Here is a 20,460-nt window from a genome sequence, read left to right on the forward strand (position 1 = left end):
CGAACCTGGCCTATGTTGCCATTGAAATATTGGACTAGTCACCAAACTTTTTAGACAGACCTTGTATACTATCAAGTGGAGGGCTGTTTTTGTTTTTTTTAGCTCTAGGGGTGGATACATGAAAACGACGATTGTGCTTAGACATTTTCTGTATCTCCATGCATGCCAGTGTACAGCTATAATTGTAGTGTTATTAATCACAGTAAACTCTAAACTGATGACCCCTAAGGGCTTCTAAAATGTCACCTATGGATAATTTGGGTATTGACGTTTGTAGCTATTGCACGGGTGCACATAATTGTACTGCTACGTGCAGGAGAAAGGAACATTGAACACTTCGAAATTGTAAACCTCAGGCTTGATATACGAACAAAGTACATTCTTCATTACTATTTACTTTCCTCTCTCCAAAGTTCTGAGTGTCATTTCTCTCTGCTGCCTGGTTTTCTATTGAGCACAAGCATGACTCACGTCTGACAACTTTTTCCTGACACCAAGAGAAAAAAGATGTGGGGAGGAGAGCTCCAGCATACAGCTGATGATTCATAGCTGTGCTAGTTTTACATGTAGAGTGAGGAGGGGGATGTTTCTCTTCCCTCCAGTCAGGCTCAGAGTTCTTCTCCCTTAGCTGTGCATTGTGTGAATTCAGATCCACGCTCTATGCGCTCTGCTGCTGAAAGATGCTACCAGATTTTGGGTTAATCTCTGTGTTCTAGAAGGGTGTACAAAACAAATGGCTGCAGATCATCAGGTACAATTTATGTAGGATGATTTGTTTAATCTCTGTGTATCATCTGAGGGTAGTCATTTCACTTGGTATATGTAAGGGTTTACAACCACTTTAAATTAAAAAAAAAAAAAACCCAGAGGCCAGCCCAGTTGAGACATTACCGCCCACCTTACACCTGCTCATTTTCACTTAGTATCCTCAGGAGAATTTTGTTTTCGTTCTGCTATATTTTTGCTTAAGTTGAAAGGTACTTTTTCCCCCACCATTAACAGCTACTGGTATATTCAGAGCAAATATTGGAAATCCTAGAAGTCTAACATTAGCCAGCAAGCACAGGTTTTCCCAGTTCGTTAACTGTACTAGTGTTTTCTGTGTGAGTCCTGTTCAGGTCTGGCCATTATTTTCTGAGAATTCTCTGCAGAGTTATTGGAACCAGTGGTAGTTCATCTGTCCCTATCTCTGAGTCACTTTTGTGAGTGGCTGTAACACAGGTCTTTTGGTGTTGGGGATTATTCCTCTTAAATTATAACTAAAGGCAAAACATTTTTTAGTTTTGGATGGAGTGGCGAAGGATTAGAACACCTGTTAAGTTTTTAATGCTATCTGTGTCCTTATTAGGGAGATTCATCCTCTCTATTTATCCTGTTTACCATTATCAGTGAAAGAAAATCCCAAATTTTGGCTTGTCCCCAGAAAAGTATTAGAGGGGAAATCTTCCAGTGGGGACACCACTGACTGCTAACCTGGGGAGGGCCTAAGGGATTTCTTCAATTTGCTGGGATTTCAGCTCACTTCCTGTTTTGGCTGTGGGACAGGAAGTGAAGATGGCAAAAAAATTAAAATAAAACTGATGTGTTATAACTATTCCCCACTCTATCTAAAATGAAAACAACATTTTTGCCTTTAGTTCTACTTCAGTGATTTGAGTTTTTTGTTTTGTATGTACTTATTGTCACAGATGGCTGTAGCTGGGTACTGTATGTGGAGAACAGTAAAACATCCTATGTGCTTTGCTGTGCACTTTAAGGGATTTTACGAAGCTAAGCAGTTTGAGACACAGCCACTATGAGTATCGGGTGGCAGGGTACTGCTTTATGCCCAAACAGCTAGGAGCATGAGCTCATCAAGCTCCTTCCTTCTATTTTCTACCTTTCATGTGGACTGCTGTGGCACGTGACACTCTACAGCTAGAACTGGGACACTCAGTGGTGGCAATGACAGCCTTGCTTCACCCCCCTCACAATAATTCCTGGTGCTCTAAGGGACAACAGACAGCCTGCATCAGGAACACAGCTTTGCAGCAAAGACAGCTTGATGGTGACTGCACCCTAAAGGATGGTAGTCACAATGGTGCAACAACCCTTTTGTGTTTTGACAAAAAAAGTTTTGCACCAAACGGTACCTCCTATGTGGCTGTACTATGTACACTGCTCAAAGAAAATTAAAGGAACACTTTGAAAACACATCAGATCTTAATGGGGATAAATATGCTTGACATTTATGCTGATATGGACAGGCTAATGTGTTAGGAACGTAAGGATGCCCCATTGTTTGATGGAAATGAAAATTATCAACCTACAGAGGACTGAATTTAAAGACACCCCGATAATCAAAGTGAAAAAATTATGCAGTAGGCTAGTCCAATTTGCTGAAATTTCGTTGCAGCAACTCAAAATGGTACTCAGTAGTTTGAGTCCCCACGTGTTTGTATGCATGCCTGACAATGTCGGGCCATGCTTCTAATGAGAAGATGGATGGTGTCCTGGGGTATTTCCTTCCAGATCTGGACCTGGACAGTCTGAGGTGCAACCTGGTGGCGTCAGATGGACCAAAACATGATATCCCAGAGGTGTTCTATTGTATTTAGGTCAGGCGTGGGGGCCATTCAATGGTATCAATTCCTTCATTCTCCAGGAACTGCCTGCATACAATCTAGCCACGTGAGGTCAGGTATTGTTATGCACCAGGAGAAACCCAGGACCCACTGCACCAGTATAGGGTCTGACAATGGGTCCAAGGATTTCATCCCGATACCTAATGGCAGTCAGGGTGCCATTGTCTAACCTTTAGAGGTCTGTGTGTCCCTCCATGGATATGTTTCCCCAGACCATCACTAACCCACCACCAAAATGATCATACTGAGCGATGTTACAGGCAGCATAATGTTCTGCACGGCTTCTCCATACCCTTTTAAGTCTGTCATATGTGCTTAGGGTGAACCTGCTCTCATCTGTAAAAAGCACAGGGTGCCAGTGGCGGACCTGCCAATTCTTTTGTTAAATGGCAAATGCCAATCAAGCTTTATGGTGCCGGGCAGTGAGCACAGGGCCCAATAGAGGAAGTCAGGCCACCCTCATGAAGTCAGTTTCTGATTGGCAAGAGACATTCACATCAGTGGCCTGCTGGAGGCCATTTTGTAGGGCTCTAGCAGTGCTCATCCTGTCCCTCCTTGCACAAAGGAGCAGATACCGGCCCTGCTGATGGGTTAAGGACCACTTACGGCCCTTTCCAGCTTTCCTAGAGTAACTGCCTGTCTCCTGGAATCTTCTCCATGCTCTTGAGACTGCCGGGAAACGCAGCAAACGTTCTGGCAATGGCACGAATTGATGTGCAATCCTGGAGGAGTTAGTCTTCCTGTGCAACCTCTGTAGGGTCCAGGTATCGCCTCATGCTACCAGTATTAACACTGACCCTAGCCAAATGCAAATCTAGTGAAAACCAGTCAGAGAAGATGAGTAGGGAAAAAAATGTCAGTGGCCTCCACCTGTAAAACCATTCCTCTTTTGGAGGTTGTCTCATTGTTGCCCATCTACTGCACCTGTTAATTTCATTAATAAAAAAGCAGCTGAAACTGATTAACAACCCCCTCTGCTACTTAACTGACCAGATCAATATCCAAGGCGTTAAATTGACTTGGTTCTAAGCTCTGATTAAAAAGTGTTCCTATAATTTTTTTGAGCATTGTGTATAGTCGAGCTTGGTGCAGGTAGAGATTGCAGTTTCTGTTTTTCAAATCTCTGTTGGAAACACCTACGTCACGTTGACCTTCCTATTCATCCATTGGTGTTTATTCCTGATTCTGTCTTGCATCAGATGTATTCTCTACTTTTGTATGTAGGGTTTTATAACTCAGTTTGTATAACCTTTAACTCCTTCTGATTGCAAGGGCTTTAAACACCCACCACTGGTCTTCCCCAACAGAATCTGACACCTTAGATTTCTGGTTCCTTTGGGTATCCTCCATAGAAATCTTTGTTGTGCTCCAAGTCATTTTCTTCCTTGGAGGAGTCCTTATCAGCTGAATTACAGTCAGCTTTTGTTTCTCCAAAACAGAAGAAAGCGGTTTCTTTTCTAACTGGGGCTATGCATTTAGATTAGAAAATTCAACGTTTCCTTCCTCTGCCATGATGTCTTGGCTTTGTTCTCATATCCCCGAACATTACACCAAAAGTGTTTGCTTCCTGCAAAGAGTAGAAAAACTCAAGCAAGCAATTTCTTTTCTGCGTGGTTCTAGAGTCTGTGTCCCTTTTGTGGAGGATTTCCAAAAAGGCTTCTCACTCAATGCACCATTGTCTCCCCTCAAGAAAGCCCTCCACTTTCCTATAAGATTCTCCATCCTTTACTGACCTGTTTGACAAAAATTTGGAAGCAATTTCTTAATCTACTTCATGGTGGGATGTATACTTCCAGCTTGTGTTTGTCTGTTCCTAGATTTCAGGTGACTGGTCTAAAATCCATAAGTAGGATATGGTGGCTGGTGGTGGTAAATCTCAATTCAGGCCTCGTTCATGTCATATATGCATTAAAACTGATGTAAAATGCTAATCTAACTTGCATAGTTCTGTATATTTTGTGCTTGTTCTCAGAAGTTTGTCTTTCTAATGTAGATCTCTGCAAGGACGCAGAGACAAGTTTTCTGCGGGCCTTGTTCACGCCATACCGCCAGTGTTGTTTGTCGTCCCCCCCCCCCTTTTTTTTTTCTTCCCTATGTAGGAATATACAACATAAGGCCCCTGCATCACACTTGTGTGATTTTGTTGTGCTTTTCCAGGGCAACAAAAGTGCATAAAAACTATTCCCCTTTAAATCCTATGTAACTGTTCACACTGCAGTTACTTTGCGCTTTGAAAAGTCCTGTATGCTGCATCTTTGGCGCAGTTTTTTTCAAAAGCGTACCAAAAGGCACCTTTTGTTTTAAGTTAATGGGAATGCATCAAAAGCTCATCAGTGTGCAAGGGCCCTAAAGGTCCCTGCAAAACAGTTGTTTGTGTGCCCTGTTCATACCACATTGTGAGGTTTTTTCCTGGGCAGAAAATATCATACGTCTCATATTTCTGCAGATAAAAAAAAATAAGTACATGACACCTGTGTTGTGGTGTGAACAGGACACATAGAAATTACATGTTTTCCTTGTGCCCTTGCCAGAGACTGGTGCAGAAAATTTCACATCTCTTCACATGGGGTGAGTGAAGCCTTAATGATTGTATTAATCAGATGAATGTTGCATTGAACTTTGCGTGACATAGGGCTGGATGCTAGCCAAGTTATGTCTCAGGCATCCCTTTCTTCTGTCCAGGTCTGCAGGGCAATCTCGTTTTAATCGTTGGTCAGCTGGTCAGTTCCGTTTTTTTTTTTTTATCTGTTGCTATTTTTGCCTACTCTTCAGTGGGACTTTTTTGCTGTTCCAATAGTTACAAAAAAAAATTCCTGTGTCCTTCACTGGGCAAAAAAGAAATTGGATTCTTTCTCACTGTGAAATCCTATTCATGGAGTCCATTAAGGGACATGTGTCCACCTCTCTTCTGCGTTAATTATGCTTTCAATACTACTTTCCTGTAAAATTGAGGCATATGAGTGGGGTTATCCTGCTGCTGGTTGTTGCCATTGTCCTTCTTTCCTGTAGGGAGTAGTATAACCTGACCTTCTACAAGATTTCTTGTCCTTCAGTAGAGTATGGGAAAAAAAATTTTTTTTACGGTGGGTTAAAAAAAAAAATCATTTTTCCTTAGACTGGCTTTATTATAATTTAAAATGTTGCCTTCTATCAAATTTAAATTTGCATTAGAAAAGCGGTGTACTATAAGACTTTTACTGTAACATTTTCCTCGAGATGATCTCTGATAACTTGTAATCTGAAAGCAGATACTACAAGTTGCCTGCATGTACCTTTCTTACCAATAGATACTGCACATCATGTGAGGAAATCATGCCAGATCTAGCCTACTTTTGGGAGGATATGAAAGTTTAATTAGCTTGTCCTAATTACAGTAAATTTTCAAAGTTTTCATAACAATATTGTATTTTGCAGAACATGGAGAGTATGATCCTCAAACTGTGAGGCCAGGAAGTCGATATAGTCACGTGCAGGAAGTCCAGGAGCGACTAAATTTTCTGAGGTAAGTTTAATTTTCCTACATTTTCCTATGCGTAAATGTACCTTAAAGCAGGGATAAACCCAAAAATTAAATACAGTGGATATAAAGTCTACACACTCCTGTTAAATGTCAGGTTTCTGTGATGAAATCATTTCAGAACTTTTTCCACTTTTTTAATGTAATCTAAAAACTGTACAACTTGGTTGAACAACAAACCGAAATCTTTTAGGTGGAGGGATGTAAAAATAAACTAAAATATGGTTGCATAAGTGTGCACACCCTTAAACTAATACTTTGTTGAAGCACCTTTTAATTTTATTACAGCAGTCTTTTTGGGTAGGAGTCGATCAGCATGGCACATCTTGACTTGGCAATATTTGCCCACTCTTCCTTGCAAAAACACTCCAAACCTGTCAGATTGCAAGGGGTTCTCCTGTGCACAGCCCTCTTCAGATCACCCCACAGATTTTCGATCGGATTCAGGTCTGGGCTCTGGCTGGGCCCTTTCAAAACATTAATCTTCTTCTGGTGAAGCCATTCCTTTGTTGATTTGGATGCATGCTTTGGGTCGTTGTCATGCTGAAAGTTTACTTTCCTCTTCGTGTTCAGCTTTCTAGCAGAAGCCTGAAGGTTTTGTGCCAATATTGACTGGTATTTGGATTAATAATTCCCTCTACCTTGACTAAGGCCCCAGTTTCAGCTTAAGAAAAAAATCCCCAAAGCATGATGCTGCCACCACCATGCTTCACTGTGGGTATGGTGTTCTTTTGGTGATGTGCAGTGGGTTTTTTTTATTTTTTTTTTGCACCAAACATATCTTTTTGGAATTATTCCCAAAAAGTTCAACCTTGGTTTCATCAGACCATAACACATTTTCCCACATGCTTTTGGGAGACGTCAGATGTGTTGTTGCAAAATTTAGCCAGGCTTGGATGTTTTTCTTCGTAAGAAAAGGCTTATGTCTTGCCACTGTACCCCATATCCCAGATATATGAAGAATACGGGAGATTGTTGTCAAATGTACCACACAGTCGGTACTTGCCAGATATTCCTGCAGCTCCTTTAATGTTGCTGTAGGCCTCTTGGCAGCCTCCCCAGACTAGTTTTCTTCTCGTCTTTTCATCAATTTTGGAGGGGCGTCCAGTTCTTGGTAATATCATTGCCATATTTTCTCCACTTTGTCTTCACTGTGTTCCATGGTATATCTAATGCCTTGAAAATTCTTTTGTACCCTTCTCCTGACTGATGCCTTTTAACAATGAGATCCCTCTGGTGCTTTGGAAGCTCTCTACGGACCATGGCTTTTGCTGTGGGATGCAACTAAGAAAATGTCAGGAAAGACCTACTAGAACAGCTGAACTTTATTTGGGGTTAATCAGAGGCATTTTAAATGGTGGCAGGTGTGTACTGACTCCTATTTAACATTATTTTGAATGTGATTGCTTAATTCTGAACACAACTACATCCCCAGTTATAAGAGGGTGTGCACACTTATGCAACCACATTATTTTAGTTTACTCCCTCCCCCTAAAAGATTTCAGTTTGTTTTTCAATTGAGTTGTACAATTTATAGGTCATTAAAGGGGGAAAAAGTTCTGAAATGATTTATCTTTGTCATGATTTTTTTTTTTTTTTTACATCACAGCTGACCTTTTCACAGGGGTGTATAGACTTTTTTTTTATCCACTGTGTATTGCAGATTAGCATTTCTTAGATGTGGTGGCTACATTAATTATTTTTTTAGGCTTTGTTTTCCTTTAGTTCAGCTTGAGCCAGTAACACACTTCCTGTGTTAGGATGTGTCTAATCCTGATGTCTAATCCTGATGATTGACACAAGTGGACAGCAGCATTGTCAGTCTGGGTAGAGGAGAGATGCAATATAAACAAGGGTAGTGTTAGATGTAAATTTGTAAGCACCTCTGTTAGTTTTACATTTTTATAGTGTTTCCATTTTATGGAGGCATTAGGGGCCTATTGGACCCCTGATGTCTTCACTACCCTGCAAAAGCCAGGGAAAGAACACTGTGAAACTGAAAGTGACAAAATTATTGTACGTTCTGGCTTAATTTGTCTGAGAAGATTGAGAAATGGATGTTCCTCTGTCTCTTCTGTAGGCAACTGACTTGAGCGCTTACTGTGGTTCTGTGCTGCCCAGGGGAATGGGAGAGGCCAGGAAATGTTAGCATGAGGAGGTCGCTTGCTGCCCAGAACAAATATAAATAAATATATACACACATACCAGGTGTACCTCCGTTTACAAATGCCTCGGTTAACGTAATTTTCGGTTTACGAATGAAAATCCATTGAAAATAATGCCTCGGTTTGCTCGTTTTTTTTTTTTTTTTTTGAACAATTGGTTTTCGCAATATGAAGTGTATGTCGATTCCTACTTTTAAGTGCAATTTGTAACGGAACCAGACTCCGACTGAGCTAGAGTATTTCCGTTAGACTCCAGCTTCCCTGTCCGAACACAGAGGAGGACACAACCGCTGACCATACAGGAGATAGACAGCACCAGGTTTCTTAATACAGGAAGTAGAACTGCTTTATTTTAACACAAAGATATATACACAGGGCGGGGTAATACAACCAGTAACAGGAAACACATCAGCAGGCCATCCCATCAGGGGGAAGGGCTGCCGGAAACACCCCCCACCAAACCAAGACACACAATAGAACAAAGGGATAACCACATGGCAGTAGACAATACAGGAACACATACATCCCATAATAGTTTGCTGGCAAGCAAGACACAATAGAACAATGGGATGCAGCACCTGGCAGTGAACAATGGACAACCCCCCACCCCACCTATACATGTCTACACAATATCAGGACAGACCACCCTGTACCCCTAACAGGCACAGGGTGGGTTACACATAAGAGGAATCTGGGGAGCTGATACAGGGGTCCCCCCACCCCCAAAAGTCACTCCCGTCACACAATTGCCGTGTTTTTTTTTTCTTCACTATAGCTCACAGCTGTCACTTTCCCCGGAGTTAAAGGAAGCTTTGTTTCTTTTAAGAAACTAGAAGGAAACATTTGTTTTCTTTTAACTTGGGGAAATAAACTAAAAAAACTTTTGTTTTAGTTGTGGGGAAAGTGACAGCTGAATCTCTGAGCTATAGTGAAGAGAAAAAAAAGCGGTAATTACATTTAAAAACCAGCACCATAGTAAAATAAAAAAAAAACGGTGTGGGGTCCCCCCTCCCATCCACACCAAGCCCTTTGGGTCTGGTAAGGATTTTGAGGGGAACTCCCACGCCAAAATGTAAAAAAATAAAAAAAATATATGGCAAAATCCATACCAGACCCTTATCCGAGCATGCAGCCTGTCAGGTCAGGAAAGGGGGGGGGGGGGAAACGAGTGAGCCCCACCCCCTTCCCCTCCTGAACCATAACAGACCACATGCCCTCGACACGGGGGTGTGCTTTGGGGACAAAGAGCCTCTTCCCCACAACCCTGACCGGTGGTTGTGGGGGTCTGTGGGCGGGGGGCTTATCGGAATCTGGAAGCCCCCTTTAGAAGGGAGTCCCCAGATCCCGCCCCCCCCTCTTATGTGAATGAGTATGGGGTACATGGTCCCGATAATCAATCACAAATCACGATGCCTGCCACTGACCCGAAAAAAAGAATTAAAAAAAAGACTCCGCTTCCGACAATGGCTTCCATTCCTCTGTCTGCTCCGGTGGTTTGACAGTTCTTAAATAGCTAAGGGGCGAACCTTGGACATCACCCGAGTGACCCTTCCCCTTGTGACATCATTGTCGCTCGTCCCCTCCCCCTTTCCTGACCTGCCGGGCTGCATGCTCGGATAAGGGTCTGGTATGGATTTTGGGGGATGACGACACCCACTCCATATTATTTTTTTTTTTTTTTTTTTTTAATAAATTTTTTGTGTGGGAGTTCCCTTCAAAATCCATACCAGACCTGAAGGGCTTGGTATGGATGGGAGGGAGGACCCCACGCCGTTATATTTATTTTTTTAATTGCCGGCAATTCTTTTACATTCAGCTGTCAGTGGGGAACCCCGCTGACAGCTGAAACATTAATACATGCTTGTCACTACTAAAATACTGCATGACTTGATAAAATAACTCATGGGGTATTTTAGAAGTGTTTACTTTTTTCTGACCTCCGGAGCGGATTAATTGGTTTTCAATGCATTCCTATGGGAAACAGTGTTTCTGTTTACAAATTTCTCGCTAGACGGTTTTAGACCCAACCTCACAAATCCCCCCCAAGCCACAATTTAACATCACCAGTGGCACATTTTTATACAATATTGTTGTGTTTTGTAAGGCCTTACCAATGCAACCCATTCAAGTAATGGTATTCCTATTCAGAATCCCTGTTTGGCTGAAAAACAAATAACAAAAAGGTGTTTAAAATGAGGCAGAATTGCATCCATAATGCTCGACAGCAGCTGCTCTACCACCCTCTGAAAAGTGATCCATTGTGTGCTGTTTATATCATCTAGCTCTTGTTGTCTGGATTAATACTGCAATGTATTACATAGCATTCTAGCGTAGTAAAAGTGGCTCTCCATTGCCTGTTTTTCAAACACTGATTTTGTTTTGTATTTGACAAGTTTACTCTCCGCTGTAAAATTTATTTTGTCTGACATTTTATAATGATCATTTTAGGTTTTTATTGAAGGATGGTCAGCTTTGGCTTTGTGCACCCCAGGCAAAACAGATTTGGAAGTGCTTAGCTGAAAACGCGGTTTACCTTTGTGATCGTGAAGCCTGTTTCAAGTGGTACTCCAAGCTCATGGGTGATGAGCCAGATTTGGACCCAGATATCAATAAAGACTTCTTTGAAAACAATGTGCTACAGCTGGATCCATCTCTTCTAACTGAAAATGGCATGAAGTGCTTTGAGCGCTTTTTCAAAGCTGTTAATTGTCGTGAAGGAAAACTTGTAGCAAAGCGCAGAGCCTACATGATGGATGACTTGGAGCTTATAGGGCTTGATTATCTCTGGCGGGTAAGTGACCTTCCCCCTAAATTTTGGATAAGAGCATCTACACTATATTGCCAAAAGTATTAGGAAACCCCTCCAAATCATTGGATTCAGGTGTTCCAATCACCTCCATGGCCACAGGTGAATAAAATCAAGCACCTAGGCATGCTGACTGCTTCTACAAACATTTGTGAAAGAATGGGTCACTCTCGGTAGCTCAGTGAATTCAAGAGTGCTACCATGATAAGTGGAAGCAACTGGGAACAGCAACTCCGCTACGAAGTGTAGGCCACATAAAATGACAGAGCAGGGTCACTGCATGCTGAAGTGCACAGTGCGCAGAAGTTGCCAGCTGCCTGCAGAGTCATTAGCTAAAGACCTCCAAACTTTGTGTGGCTTTCAGATTAGCACAACAATCATGCGTAGAGAGCTTCATAGAATGGGTTTCCATGGCCGTGCAACTGCATACAAGCCTTACATCACCAACTGCAATGCAGTAATGTAAAGCATGCCACCCCTGGACTTTAGAGCATTGGAGATGTGTTCTCTGGAGTGACAAATCACTCTTCTCTGTCCAGTTATCCAATGGACGTGTCTGGGTTTGGCGGTTGCCAGGAGAACGGTATTTGCCTGACTGCTTTGTGCCAAGTGTAAAGTTTAGTGGAGCGGGGATTATGGTGTGGGGTTGTTGTTCAGGAGTTGGACTTGGCCCCTTAGTTCCAGTGAAGGGAACTTTTAAGGCGTCTGCATACCAAGACATTTTGGACAATTTCATGCTCCCAACTTTGTGGGAACAGTTTGGGGATGGCCCCTTCCTGTTCCAACATGACTGCGCACCAGTGCACAAAGCAAGGTCCATAAAGACATGGATGAGCGAGTTTGGAGTGGAGGAACTTGATTGGCCTGCACAGTCCTGACTTCAACCTGATAGAACACCTTTAGGATGAATTAGAGTAGAGACTGTGCACTAGGCCTTCTCGTCCGACATCAGTGCCTGACCTCACAAATACGCATCTGAAAGAATGGTCAAGCTTTCCTATAGACACACTCCTAAACCTTGTGGACAACCTTCCCAGAAAAGTTGAAACTGTTGCAGCTGCAAAGAGTGGGCCAACTCAATATTGAATCCTACGGGCTAAGACTGGGATGACATTAAAGTTCATGTGCATGAAAAGGCAGGCGTCTCCCAATACTTTTGGCAATATAGTGTATAGCCAATATAATATATAATGTTGTGAATTGAAACACGTTTTTGGGAGCATTTTTCTAGCAGAAAAAAAGCTGAGTGGTCTTAAATGGTACTAAAATGCTCCTAACAGCTTTTTTTTTCTAGCTTTTTTGGGCTTGAAAAAAAAAAAGCTAGTGTTGCATGAAGGCTTAGTGTTAAAGCTGAATGGCAGCATTACCTTCCATTTTGCACAGTTATTCAAGCTTCTGTTCTCTACTGAAATTGCTTATTCTAATTTCACTGCAAGCTTCTCAGTGTGTATTTGAATCTGCTAATCGAAAGTGAGTCCACATGTGTGCCACAAAAGGAAGCAGCATCCTATGGTGGCACACTGGAAAGCAGAAACACCATGGGGGACCCAAGAAGAGGAGGTTCGGGCTGTTCTGTATAATACCAGGTAAGTATATTATGTTTGTTGTTTAAAAATAAAAAGACTTTACAAATGCTTTAAATGTGTTTGGAAAGCTTGTAAGCAAGGCGATGATGTTTAGAAATAACGTTTAAAAAAATTAATTTTATGGCTAGCTTTGGTAGTTACTGTCAATTTATTTGCAAGTCGGTATCATGGGAAAGCTAAAAACTGTCATCTAATGTGCCACAATAAAATTATTTTACTCAGAATCCATGTCTGCGTTCTATAATATTGCTCACACAAATAATAAAATAGATTCCACAAATAAGAGCGGAGTGCTACTTGCTACTCAGTACACAGAGCCAAGATTCTACCAAGCTGCGATCTTTACGTGAGAGTGCAAAGATTCTATCAAGCTGCGATCTTTACGTGAGAGTGAAGTGTCAGCCCGACCAGGTAGTGAAAAGTGAGTCGCTGGTTGCATCACACATTGTATAGCTGTGCTAATGCAGATGCTGATTGTATGTTTGGAAGTGTTTGGAATAAAATTGGACATATTTAGTACAAAGAGCGCTGTTTTTTTGTTCTTGTATTCTTCTTTGGCCTGATAATGACTGAAATTGAAAATGTGGGGAGTATAAACTGAGGGCCAGTGCATAGCTGATCCCGACTTTTAAAGGGAACCGGTATATGATGACCTTTTTTTTAATCGAAAGGTCTTTTAGTAACCACTTTAATACTGGACACTTTTACCCTCTTCCTGCCCAGGCCAATTTTCAGCTTTTAGCACGGTCTTGCTTCAAATTTCATATGGGTACAGTTTTGCATGATTGTGCAATTGTCCATTTTTTTCACACAAATAGAGATTACGTTTCATGGTATTTAACCACTTGAGCTCCTGAGGATTTACCCCCCTTAATGACCAGGCCTTTTTTGCTGTTTGGCGCTGCGCTAATTCAAATGATAATTGCGCGGTCATGCAATGCTGTACCCAAACAAAATTTACATCCTTTTTTTTCACACAAATAGAGCTTTCTTTTGGTGGTATTTTATCACCTGTGTGCTTTTTTATTTTTTGCGCTATAAACAAAAAAACACTAAAATTTTGAAAGAAAAACTGTTTTCTACTTTCATCTATAAAAAATGTATCGTGAACTCAAAGTTGGTCATAAATTTAAGCCAAAATGTATTCTGCTACATGTTTTTGGTAAAAAAAATCCCGTGCATTAGCGGGCAAACTGGCGCTATCTAGGAGGGGCGCTAACACTATCGGAAGTCTCCAGTGACACTAATACAGTGATCAGTAAAAATCTGTTCACTGTAATCAATGACACTGGTGACAGGGCAGTGAAGGGGTTAACTCGGGGGGGGGGGGGGGGCAATCAAGGGGTTAAACAGGATTACTGGTGTACTGGCGGGCAATCTGGCGCTATCTGGGAGGGGCGCTAACACTATCGGAAGTCGCCAGCAACACTGATACAGTGATCAGTAAAAATCGGTTCACTGATCAGTGATACTGGTGACAGGGCAGTGAAGGGGTTAACTGGGGGGGGGGGGATTAAGGGGTTAAACGGGATTACTGGTGTACTGGCGGGCAAACTGGCGCTATCTGGGAGGGGCGCTAACACTATCGGAAGTCGCCAGCAACACTGATACAGTGATCAGTAAAAATCGGTTCACTGAAAAGTGACACTGGTGACAGGGCAGTGAAGGGGTTAACTGGGGGGGGGGGCGATCAGGGGGTTAAATGTGTCCTAGGTGTGTTCTAACTGGGTATGTGCTGTTTTACTCACTGTATGTCTTCTTCTCTGTCTGGAACGGAATGTGTCCAGGCAGAGAAGAATGACATCATATCCTGTCCTGTGTAAATGTCAACACAGGACAGGATAGGACAGGGACCGATCATCTGATTTCAGCCAGACATCACTGGCTGAAATCGAATGATTGATCCCTCCGGGATCAAATGGTATCACCCGCGGGTCGGCGGGAGCGCGCTCGCGGCCCCCTGCCGGCAAAAATGTTGGGAGCGCGGAGCCCGTTTTAAAACGTGCTTTTGCGCCGCCCTGCAACCGTATATATGCAGTGGCAGGGCAGCAAGTGGTTAATCACCACTGTTTTTTTGTTTTGTTTTGCTTTTTGTGCTAAACAAATGGAAAAAAAAATTGAAAACAGGAACCCTCGTTTTCCTTCGTTACTGCTATAAAATTTTGCAAATAATCTTTCTTCATCAATTCAGACCAAACTGTATTCTGTTACATTTCTTTGGTGACCCAAATCTGCGTATGTTTAGTCTGTAATAAAGTTAGAGCGTCCCCAAACTATGGCATATATATCCAAAAATTGATCAGTTCTCATGTATTTTACTGCTCATTTCTTGAGGCCCTAAAATGCCAGAACAGTACAAATTTCCCCAAAATGACAACTTTTCAGAAAGTAGACCGTACGAGGTACTTAGTAAGAGGCATGGCTCGGATTTTGAAGTTGTAATTTTTTGTTACTATGTCTTTGGGAAAAAAAAACTTTTTTTTTTTACGCATACGGTCACCAATGCAGTACAGCATGTCATATAACTGGTGTGGCAGTGAGCAAGGACACACTGTTGACATTATGTAAAAAAATAAATATCTTTTTTCCCCCCAATTTTTAACAGCTTCCTGCCCAGCCCACCTGCAATGTACTGCAGACGGGTGACAGCTACAGGCAAAGGGACGTACGGGTAGAAAAAAAAAAAGTTAAAAAAATAAAATTAAAACTACTTGCCGACCACTTACTTGCATTTTGCGGGCGAACAACGGCTCTAGGCAACGCGATGCAGTCTTACATGGCTTCCTATTTCAGGGTGTGAACATGCATGTGCCCCCTGCTGACCCCCTGCTGGTCCAGGAAGAGAGCACTGCACTGAGTAAAAGCACTACAACACACACACACCACCCAGTGCCATTAGTACAGTGTCCGTATATAGAATTTTTCACTGATCACTGTATTCCTGCCGCTAGCGACATCGGGGTCAGTTAGCACCCTTACCAGCCAAGGTCAGCTAGCATTGCCCGCACACTATCGCACGCTATAGGTCGCTGATCACCTCCATTACTAGTATAGTGTTTCTGCCCAATTTGCTGCTAGCACTAGCGTTTAGTCCCTCCGCTGTTTTTCACGGAAGATTTGTACCAATTGATTGTGGGCCAAGGCAATTTATAAGCACAATAATACATCGCCACCCACCCAAATTCAGCTCTGCCCCTTCCCGTGCGCAAAAGGTGAACGCAAGCGTTCCCTTGTCGGTATGTAAACAGAGATTGCACCATGCATGAGAGGTATCACTGCGAACGTCAGATTGACGGCAGTGATTATAGCACTAGACCTCCTGTGTAAATATAAATTAACATGTAAAGTCTTTTAAAATGTTGCCGATTGACATTAAAAATGTATGTACTTTGTTTCCATTGCACAGGCATGTGCAATTTTAACCGCTAGCCTACAGGGCACTTATACCCCCCTTCCTGCCCAGGCCAATTTTCATTTTTTAGCGCTGTCGCACTTTGACAATTGCGCGGTCATGCAACACTGTACCCATATGAATTTTTTTTTATTTTTTTGTGACAGCGCTTTATTTTGGTGGTATTTAATCACCTCTGGGTTTTTTATTTTTTCTTAAACCAAAAACCACTGAAAATTTTAGAAAAAAAAAAAGGTTTCTTAGTTTTTGTTATAAAATTTTGCAAATAAGTGATTTTTCTCCTTCAATGATGTGTGCTAATGAGGCTGCAGTGATGGGCACTGGAAGGCTACACTGATGGACACTAATAGGTGGCACTGATGGGCACTGATGAGGAGGCACTGATAGAGGCACTGGTAGGTGGCACTGATGGGCATTGACAGCCATCACTGATGGGCACTGAAAGGCAGCACTGATATATGGCACTGATAGGCGGCACTGACTGGCACTGATTGGCAGCACTGATGGGTGACACTGAAAAGCAGCTCTGATATGAGGGGCACTGATATGTGGCATTGATGTGCACTGGTAGGCACTGATATGTGGCATTGATGTGCACTGGTAGGCACTGATATGTGGCACTGATGGACACTGGCACGTGGCACTGTTCAACACGGACAGGTGGCACTTCTGGGGCCACACTGATCATCAGGGCACACTGATCATCCTGGAGCCGCGCATGCGCAGTGAGAATGGGAGGATGTCATATGGAATATATGGCGGGCGGGAGGTGGTTAAAGCATGTCATGTTTGATACACTATAAAAGATGATATTACGCCAAGTAAATAGATACCAAACAGTTGGGCAATATATTGTATATTTTCCCCAAAAGATTTACGTTTGAAAAATCACTGCGCAAATAATGTGGGACATAAAAACTTTCAATACCCACCGTTTTATTCTCTAGGACCTCTGCTTTAAAAAAAATATATAATGTTTGGGGGTTCAAAGTCATTTTCTAGCCAAAAAAACTTTTTTCATGTGAACAAAGTGTCAGAAAAAGCTTGGTCTTCAAGAGTGAGTGATGTGTGACATGAGCTTCTAATGTTGGCCCTGAAATGCCAGGATAGTAGAAGCAACCTCTCCAAATGACCTTTTTATGAAGTAGACACTCCAAGGTATTAGCTCAGAGTCGTGGTGATTATTTTGCAGATCTCATTTGTTGCCACATGTTTTTGGAAAACAAAAGAAACCCTATGACAGAAATTATATCTGTAAAATACCATGGCTCTTCTCAAATTATCTGGAGTGTCTACTATCCAGAAAAAGGTTATTTGGGGGGGTGTTTGTACTATCCTGGCATTATAAAGACTCATAAACTGTGATAGGTAATGGGGAAGTGATATGAGGAAATATGCCCTTTGAAAGCTTGGAGTTGGTCATTAGATTTTGGGGGCCTGTATGTAGCTAGGGTGACAGTCTCTGACATGTGGTTTCCCCATACTCAGAAGAAGTAGGTGAATGTGTTTTGGGGTGTTATTCCACATATACCCATGGTATGCATGAGCAATGTATTTAAGTGACGATTTTGTGTAAAAAAAAAAATAAAAAAAAATAAAAATACATTTCATTTTTCGAAAAATTTGTGGCAAAAAATATGTTCCAGGGACTCCACAAAATCCTACTTTCCAAAAAGGAGTTATTTGGAGGGGGGGACACAGTTACTGCCCTGGCATTTTAGCACCTCAAGAAATGTGATAGGCAGCCAGAAAATAAAAGCTGTGTAAATTCATATGCACAAACACAAATTATTAATATACATGTATTGGGATTTTTTTTTTATCAAAGACATGTAGCAGAATACATTTTGGCCTAAATTTATGATTAACTTTGAGTTTTTTGAACATTCTTTATAACCAAAAGTGAAAAATATTGTGTTTTTTCAAAATTTTCGGGTTTTTTAATGCAAAAAGTAAAAACCGCAGAGATCATCAAATACTACAAAAAGAGAGCTCTATTTTGTGTAAAAAAAACAAAACAAAACATAAATTTCATTTGGGTACAGCGTTGCACAACTGCGCAATTACCAGTTGAAATAGTGCAGTGCCGAACAGCAAAAAATGGCCTGGTCATGAAGGGGGGGGGGGGGGGGTAAATCTTCGGAGGGCTAGTGGTTACAAATATATATATATATATATATATATATATATATATATATATATATATATATATATATATTTTTTTTTTTTTTTTAATTTTACATTTTGTGAATAGAGCAATACAGTGTTGCCATAGTAGCACTATACTACTTTGGGGATGGATTCAGGATTTAACCCATAGGTTTATAGGCCTTTCCGGAACGCGCATTCCCGCAGGGCCACACAGATCTGTGTACCGGCTCCGTTGCCAGTACTATGTGACCTGCTGTGACCAATCACAGCAGGTCACATGACAGTTGTATAGAATGGATGGCTTCCTTTCATGCCATCCATTGTATACAAGTGTGCCTAGCTGTGAGTGGTCACAGCGATCACATGCACAAGCTGGGCCGATCACAGCCCAGGTGTCATGTGATTAGCCATGGCCAAATCACAGCTAATCATAAAATAAAAACCCTGAATTAATCTATTTCATTAAGGTAAATGCTTGCTTATAGCAAAGTTATTCTTTGCTATAAGCAAATTGTGTAAAAAAACAAAAACAAAACTGATCACTTCCCCAAAGTAGTACAATGTTAGTATGGTAACATTATACTACTTTGGTCATAGTGAAAAATAAAAAAAAAATTTTAGAGAAAAAATTTAGTAACAAATTTAAAATAAAATTTAAAGAAGAAAAAAAAATCTATTTTTTTTTTTTGGTACTGTCACCAGTCAGTGTCCCTGATCACCGCCATGCCAGTTATATGATTACGCTGTACTGCACTGATGACACAGTATGTAAAAAAAAATAAAAAAATTGTATAAATCATTTTTTAAATTTCTTCATTTTCCGAAAAATTATGACAAAATTACAACTTCAAAAAACTCGCCATGCCTCTTAAGAAATACGTCGGACTGTCTACTTTGCAAAAATGGGGTCATTTGGGGGATATCTGTACTTTTCTAACATTCTTGGACCTCAAGAAATTAGATTGGCTGTCAGTACTTCAGGTGTGATCAATTTTCAGATATTTCAGATAGTTTGTGAACTCTAACTTTCCTACAGACTAAATAATAAATACTAATTTGGGTTATTTTCACCAAAGACGTAGCAGAATACATCTTGGCCTAAATTTATGAAGAACATTTATTTGCAAACTTTTATAACAGAAACAAAGAAAAAAGTGTTTTGTTTTTTTTCAAAATGTTAGGTCTTTTTTTTTTTTTTTTTGTTAGTTTAGCAAAAAATAAAAACGCCAGTGGTGATTAAATACCACCAAAAGAAAGCTCTAGTTGTGTGAAGAAAATGATAAAATTTTAGTTTGGGTGCAGTGTTGTATGACCGCGCAATTGTTATTCAAAGTGTCTGAGCGCTGAAACCGGAAAGTTGGCCTGGGCAGGAAGGGGGTAAAAGTGCCCTGTATGGAAGCGGTTAAGATTGATTGTTAGTGTGCAATAAAAAAAAGAAAAAAAAAAATTTTGCTTATAGCAGTGAGTTCAATGCTATAAGCAAGCATTTTTACTGAATGAAATGGATTCATTCTGTGTGTAGTGGGATTAGTTGTGATTGGCCACACCTAATCACATGCTACAGATGGACTATGATTGGCCCTGTCTGTACCATGTGATCACTGTGACCAGTCCAGCTGGCCACACAATTGCACACAATAAAAGGCATGAATTGAAGTCATTCATTGTTTACAATTGTCATGTGATTTGGCCACAGCGATCACATGGTACCAGCAGTAGGCCGGTACACTATTCCTGGAGCATAAGATCCCGGTCTGAGTTAGGCCTGCATTACCTGTCAATCTGGTAAGGTATTTGGGTTGACAGGTGTTACACTATTTGATAATGCACCATATCACAAATTGGTGTTTTGCGTGCCACTGATTCACAGTGAATGTAGGATCGCTGATCACATAAGCAAGTTTCTACCTCCTCCGGGTAAGAGTAGCAATTACAGTCACTGTATGTATATTTGATCACTGGGGGGCACTTGTTTTTGAACACTTTGATGCATACGCATCACCAGTTTTTGCATTATAAGGATAATGCACTATGTATAGTTAATTTATTTTGAGGTACTTAGAGTGGAAGAGGACACATTGGTTTGAGGAACAATGAAAATTGGTGGAACATTAAGAACTGGTGGAGTAAAAACGATACCATCAGTGTGTATTGAGACATTTTGAAAAATTTTTTTTTTTTTGTCAACTTAGAGTTGGA

The 20,460-nt window shown here is 41.2% G+C and overlaps 1 protein-coding gene across 4 annotated transcripts in view; it reads left to right on the plus strand.

Annotated features, from left to right (window-relative positions):
* USP9X (ubiquitin specific peptidase 9 X-linked) overlaps window positions 1-20,460 on the plus strand; it is a 290,448-nt gene that overhangs the window by 140,224 nt on the left and 129,764 nt on the right. For all 4 annotated transcript variants that reach the window (XM_089673929.1, XM_089673926.1, XM_089673928.1 and 1 more), the window contains exons 15-16: window positions 6,039-6,126; window positions 10,755-11,097. In XM_089673929.1, the coding sequence (XP_089530055.1) occupies window positions 6,039-6,126; window positions 10,755-11,097 (431 nt within the window). The remainder of the gene's footprint in view (window positions 1-6,038; window positions 6,127-10,754; window positions 11,098-20,460) is intronic.

Source organism: Staurois parvus, unplaced genomic scaffold (assembly GCF_062004578.1).
Source record: "Staurois parvus isolate SC_StPar_1 unplaced genomic scaffold, SC_StPar_1.0 ptg000145l, whole genome shotgun sequence".
In the NCBI taxonomy this organism is placed as follows: domain Eukaryota; kingdom Metazoa; phylum Chordata; class Amphibia; order Anura; family Ranidae; genus Staurois; species Staurois parvus.